The sequence below is a fragment of the Argiope bruennichi genome, chromosome 9, assembly GCF_947563725.1.
Source record: "Argiope bruennichi chromosome 9, qqArgBrue1.1, whole genome shotgun sequence".
Classification (NCBI taxonomy): domain Eukaryota; kingdom Metazoa; phylum Arthropoda; class Arachnida; order Araneae; family Araneidae; genus Argiope; species Argiope bruennichi.
In genome coordinates, this window is record NC_079159.1 from 18,678,553 (window position 1) to 18,685,196 (window position 6,644).

Sequence of the window (6,644 nt, forward strand, 5' to 3'; positions counted from 1 at the left end):
TAACAAAGAATTAAAGGAACAACTGATTTTATTGATATAAATGATGCACCTGCTGAGTAAGTCGATTTACTCGTGCGTAATCGTGCACTCAGCACTCCACAGCAAATGATATTTCTAACTAGGGTGAAAAAAACAAGCTCTTATAGTTGTTTGCATGCAATATATTTTAGTATAATTAATTTATAAAACTGTATGAAATAATTATATTTTGATACCATCGGAAGACATCATCGTACTAATTGACCTGATGTAAGTGATTAAAAAAATCTTCCCTCAAACTATAAGGATATGTCAGATGCACAGAAATAAAATATTTTTATATAAGATTATGGGATATCACTACAATGGCTGGTGAATTAAGACAAGAAAATGATACGCCAAATAAATATTTAATACATTTTTGATGGAATATGAGTTAATAAAGTACAAAATCACAGATGCAATGCATAATAACATGAGAAGCGTGTATAGCTTTAGACTTCAGGTCTTTTCAGATCATACTTTAAGACCTGAAACTCTTAATGGGTCTTTCTTGGAATCATATTTGCCATGGTGCGTTCTATTTCAGATGTTTTTTTTTCCTATTAATATAATGTTATGCTAGTGGGAGTTTATATTTTACAAAATTAGTACACATTTTATTTGTTTATTTGTTTAATTTTCGAATGAAGAGTTTATTATAGTGATAAAATGTTGAACTTGACTCGAGAAGTGATTTTTTTGTCAGTTGACTTAAACTACACTTTATATTTTTCTGAAACATTTGCACTACCCTACATTTATCTGGCCTTACAACATTCATCTCTTGAATAATCAAAGTATATCTAAAGAATTATGAATTACCCTACGATTTTCCTGTCTTACAACATCAATTTTTGAATCTTCAATATGTGTTAAGAAATTCTCGAATTTTATTACATTTATCTTGCCTTATAACATCAATCTTTCATTCAGTTGTGAGAAGTCTGACATTGTATTTGGAGAGAAAAACGTGGATTTTACAAGTAAGTGTAAGTAGATTTAAAGAAAATTCGGGAACTTGAAGGATGATAACCACAGTGATAAAATCCATAAATATGCCTGAATCAATGCCTATCACATCTTATAATTTCTCAACAGATTAATATATGCCCTTTTCTGCACATATTTGAAATAAATTTATTATTTTTATAATGGAATCAGCTTCATTATTAGTCCAAAATTCTGGAACGGAATAAATCTACAATTTCTAGAGTAAGCCGACTTTATTACTGAAAGAAATCGAATGAAAGCTGTTGCAGATTTTTTTTTAAAATACAGTATATTACTGGTACACTCCGGCGTCCGTACTGTCCGGCCTAATTTTCTTTTATCTTAATTGAATGAGGAAGACAAGGCTTTGCATTGGCAACATTGCCAAGGCATTGGAAGCGGCGTCTACTACGATCCTCCTACAGGTCGCGCAAAAAGTGCAAGTTGGGGCCGTAAAAGAGCAATGTTCTGCTCGATGTTCATTGTTTCGTCAGTATGTAACGGATCGTAATTGTTGCCACTGTTCCTGATTATATCTGAGCAGTACGTGCATTATTCGTAAATTCACACTCTACGTGGTTTGAGATAAATTGAGAGCTTAATACTCAATAAGAAGTGAGAAAAGACGCATTATAACAGTGTTTTTTGGTATAAAAACTTTGTCTTCTGGTATTGGTGGGCAAAGAAATGAGTGCATAGAATTCCAGCCTATCCGACTTTTTTTGTTTTCCTGCCTACCCTTCCGCCACATTAGACAGGAAACTCGGGAGAGTACTGTAGAACGTATTTCCATCTCAATATAAAACTTCTTTGAAATCAAAACCCCAGTCCTTAAAATTGACAAATTAAAATTAAAATTATGAAATTAAAAGCATTTTTGCTTAGCAGGAGAGGAAGAAGAAAGCTGTGATGGAATACAATTTGTTACTCGTGAAGAATGGAAAGCCCGTCCACCCGTTAGAACAACTGCAATGGCTCTTCCGGTCGGCCATGTTATCATTATTCACACATGTTTTGGAGCTTGTGATAATACACCGTATTGCAAAAGGAATGTAAGAACCATTCAAGATTATCACATGGACGATAAAGGTAAGAATATTTTACCACATTAAAAATTATTTGATTGCTTTTTATTCCTTATTTCTCTTTGATTTATCAACTCAAGAATTTAGATGAAATAGTTTTGTACAATCTTGCGAAATTGGAATGTATGAAATGATTTTCACTACGATTTTTTCAATTAATTCAATGATTCTGTATAATTAATTTAAAAATAATATTATTTACAGTATTCGATCTCAACCGAAACTTTAGACAAAGAGATTTGAGCAGCTTAAATGGAATATTACCTTCAGTTTCAAACTGGGCTAAAACATCTTAGATAAAATTCCTAAGCTATTCACCCTAAGCTTTAAAAAATCCATTCATATATTGTAACATTTACATGAAAAATTAATTGATTCGAAAATTTTATCAGTGTTCAGTGAAGCTAATGCGTAAACTATTAAAGGAAAACACTTTCTGGATAACAATAGTAGTAATAAATTTCACCATCATATAGATGTGCTATACAGTATAAAATGATGCAAACTAATTTGGATAATCAATAAAGTTACCAAATGGAATGGTCTTCTACATCGGAGAGATTGTAAAACTTTGATGTACAACTGTACACATAAATAAGCAATGGGATAGAATTCTCTGTCGTAGCACCATCAATGGTGGGACAACTTATTGATTGAAATGTATATCAGCTTAGTGGAACACGGCATGTATATTTTCTCTCACTGGAATAGCTTTACGAATTGTATGGTTGTTGGATTTCATTAATTATTTAAAGGAATAGTATCTTCTTGTATAATATCTGAATTATATATCTTGAGAGATTTATTAATTAGTGTTATCATTAATTTATTAATTATAGAACTTTGATGTACAACTGTACACATAAATAAGAATTGGGATAGAATTCTCTGTCGTAGCACCATCAATGGTCGGACAACTTATTGATTGAAATGTATATCAGCTTAGTGGAACACGGCATGTATTTTTTCTCTCACTGGAATAGCTTTACGAATTGTATGATTGTTGGATTTCATTAATTATTTAAATTAATAGTATTTTCTTGTATAATATCTGAATTATACATCTGGATAGATTTATTAATTAGTATTTATTTCAGGCTGGTGGGATATAGCATACAATTTCCTGATTGGAGGAGATGGTAGAGTGTATGTGGGTGTTGGATTTCATAATGTTGGGGAACATACTATTAACTACAACGACATTTCTATTGGAGTTGCCTTCCTAGGCAATTTTGATAATATGATGCCAACAGTTCAAATGCTGAATGTTACAAAGGGACTTATTAACTGCGGGATTAAAAAAGTAAGAAGTTATATCTATAATCCTTACATGTAAGATTTTCAATACAATTTTTGAAAAGTTATTGTTTAAATCAAAATAAATTGTTATAAATTGGTTATTTAAAGAGCTTATATTTGGCTCCAACATGCTGGTGTTTTACGTAGATAAATCACAGATTATGCAAAAATGAAAATGAATATTTTCGATTTGTTCAGTCAAGTTGACATCACTTACTTGAGCAACTCAAGGGTGATGTAGGGATGATCCTCATAGATTTCATGTACGATTACTTACATGTATCCAGCATTTTGCCGGACCGCCATGGTCTGGTGGTAAGGTCTCGGTCTTGGAACTTGAGGGTTTCAGGTTCGTGACCGGATTCCACCAAAGAGCCTTCGTGTAAGTGGGTCGGATTGAAGTTAAAACCTTGCAGGCCAAACGTCCTTCCGCTGGTATGGCGTGGTGTGAAGAGAGGGGTGCCAGCTCATCATCTGACCGCGGTTCAAAATTACGAATTCCGTCCCGAAATAGCCCTAGTGTTGCTTTTAAACGGGACGTTGATAAAACTAAATTAAACTAAACCGCTATTCTGCCTTCAAACTTCTGTGACACAATAGCATAAGCCTGAGTTACCTTTAAAGTAAGATTTAACGAGCATCGGGTCCAAATAAAGTGCTTATCTTAGTTGATAGAATTGGATTTCGAATGCAAGGTAAGCCAATTTGGTTTTACAGTAAAGAAATAATTATAAAAACTTCCTATTGGACATTGAATTGCAAATTATGGGGGGGGATGAAAACAGCTTTGATTTGCAATAAGTTTAATATATCACTTTTATGTCTAGTATAATAAAGAAAGAGTACTAATAGCAGATGTCAACAGAAAATAGTTAGATTGAGTAAATATTTAAACAATGATTGATTGAATAATTACATTGAATAAATAATTTAATAGTTGACTTTGAAAGTATATCATGGAAAGTATATAAGTTCCATGATATACTTTTCAAAACAGCAAATCGAGCATTCAATAGAACGAGCATTTTGAATCTGAATGATAAATCGCAATGCTCTGAGATAAATCTTAATTATATGGCTACCACATGATCATGGGTTAAACTAAATCACAATTCTATGACTATCATATAATCATGGGTAAAACTTAATTATCTATTCTTAAAATTACTTACAAGACTTGCATAATATGTTAATAAATTGCAAGTTTCTACTTCAATAGGACTAATCTTCATGGTGAAATATGAAGATGAATTTTTTTGAGACTATACATTTTATTACATTTTTGATTTATAAAATATAAATCTATTTATTTAGGGATATTTAACACCATCAGTTGAAATTCATGGTCATAAAGATGCCACTTGCACCAATTCACCAGGAAAGAATCTATATGCAAAAATAAAACAATGGGACAATTTTATTGGTGGACGGTTGCCCATGTATCATTGTTGCACGGATCAAGAAAGGTAATACTACACTCTGCATATTTTAACAAAAATTCTCAATAGCTAAAAAGTAATACTAAGATAACTCTCAGAGTAGGTGATATAAACTGATATATTTGATTGATTTATAATATTTATTATAGTTGAAAAAATGGTGGCAGTCTCTACCAAATTGCAGTAAGTACAAAATCCGTGGTAGCTTGAAGTATTCATAGTCTTTTAATGCAATGATAGGCTTTATAATCAAAGGAGAATAAAATTTCAAAGCTTAACAATATAGTAATTTCAAATGGTAGCCAATTTTTTAAATGTTCATTAAAATCTAAATATTAAAAGCAAGCAAATTACTTTTAGAACAATATTTTTTGCTGTTTATAAAATATATTTGTTATTTTGTGAAAACATTTTATGCTTATATTCTATAGGATGATACCGTCTGATGGTAAACAGCGCCTGAGTGGATGAAAGAAAATCTTGGAAACTATGGAGAAGCCTTGTTTGAAATATTGAAATTATAGTTATGTATTCATAGTAAATGTTTTCTGGTATATCCACACATTTTGTGCAATTAAGGTAAAAGAGCGAAATTTTTTTTTTTCATTTTAGAATTCACATTCTTATTAAAATATTAGTGTTATATCATAGATATTTTAATTTATTTCCTAAATTTTAACATACAACCTCTAGTTCTAGTTATATATTCATGCGGATTCGTAGGATGTTCAAATTGGTTCAAATTGAATAGTGTTATATGGTGCAAATATAGAACTACTTTACTTTCATATATACATACTTTTATGTTTTTTAATATGCATGCATTTTTGCTATCTTGCATATGAAATTTGTAAAGAGAAAATATTGTAATTATCAAAAAATTCGGAATTGAAATTTTAATTAATCACTACAATTCAGAATACTCCAAGTTTGAAAAGCACACTTTTGAAATTATGTTTGATTGTCTCTCTCTGTATGTCTTTTGTCTATTTGTGAAAACGATAACTCAAAAACGCTTTCATCTAGACTGATGAAATTTGGTATATGAACCAATTTTGTAGACTTTCATCAAAGATTAACATTATCCAATCAAAGGAAATCTGTATGTTTAGTTGTTCGAATACAAGTAATTTCTATTACTGCATAGCATAAACAGCGAGATAAATAACAGTTGACACAGGTTTAGCATTTAAAATGTTGTCTCTTATCAATTTTGAACCAAATCAGTCAAAGGGCTGATTATTTGTTGGTTTGTATTTTCGCATATAGGAAATAACTTATACGAGTATATATCGAAAATAATGAATTTGGTATGTGATTATGTGAGTCAAATTTCGATTTCAATCGATTGGAAAAAAGTTTTCCAAAATAAATATTCGAGCGATATATTTTGTAAAAATTCTAGCCATACCGAAGTTTATAGCTTCTTTAACTATTGTTCGCTAGTGTAATGGTAAGTATTTCGCGACTGTCTCCAACATTCCCAATTCTAAACTTGAGGGAGGGGTGGGGGGGGGAGGAATAAAATCTTGACTGGATTGCACGCGAGAAAGTTTAGAGGAAATCACTCAGCGACGAAATTAATATATGAAGAATATATCAATGGCTGAGTCCATACGGAATTTAATGAACATAAGTGTTAGATAAAAAATAATCGTTTTATTTTTGAGCTAAACACATTGTAAGAATAAAAAGAAACTGTTACTTGCCATGTACACTGAAAACAGCTAAATACTCGGAGTCTTATTCTAATAGGTTTATAATTAAATTTAAATTAAATTTATTTTTGAAAATAACATAAATAATTTAA

General features: G+C 30.9%; 1 protein-coding gene across 1 annotated transcript; it reads left to right on the forward strand.

Moving 5' to 3' along the window:
* Nucleotides 1–1,361: 1,361 nt before the first annotated feature.
* On the forward strand, nucleotides 1,362–5,397 carry LOC129984857 (peptidoglycan recognition protein-like). Its single transcript, XM_056094818.1, has 5 exons — nucleotides 1,362–1,518; nucleotides 1,900–2,100; nucleotides 3,194–3,399; nucleotides 4,710–4,861; nucleotides 5,266–5,397. The coding sequence occupies exons 1-5, from the start codon at nucleotides 1,362–1,364 to the stop codon at nucleotides 5,303–5,305; spliced, it is 756 nt and encodes a 251-aa protein (XP_055950793.1). The 3' UTR covers nucleotides 5,306–5,397.
* Nucleotides 5,398–6,644: the final 1,247 nt, after the last annotated feature.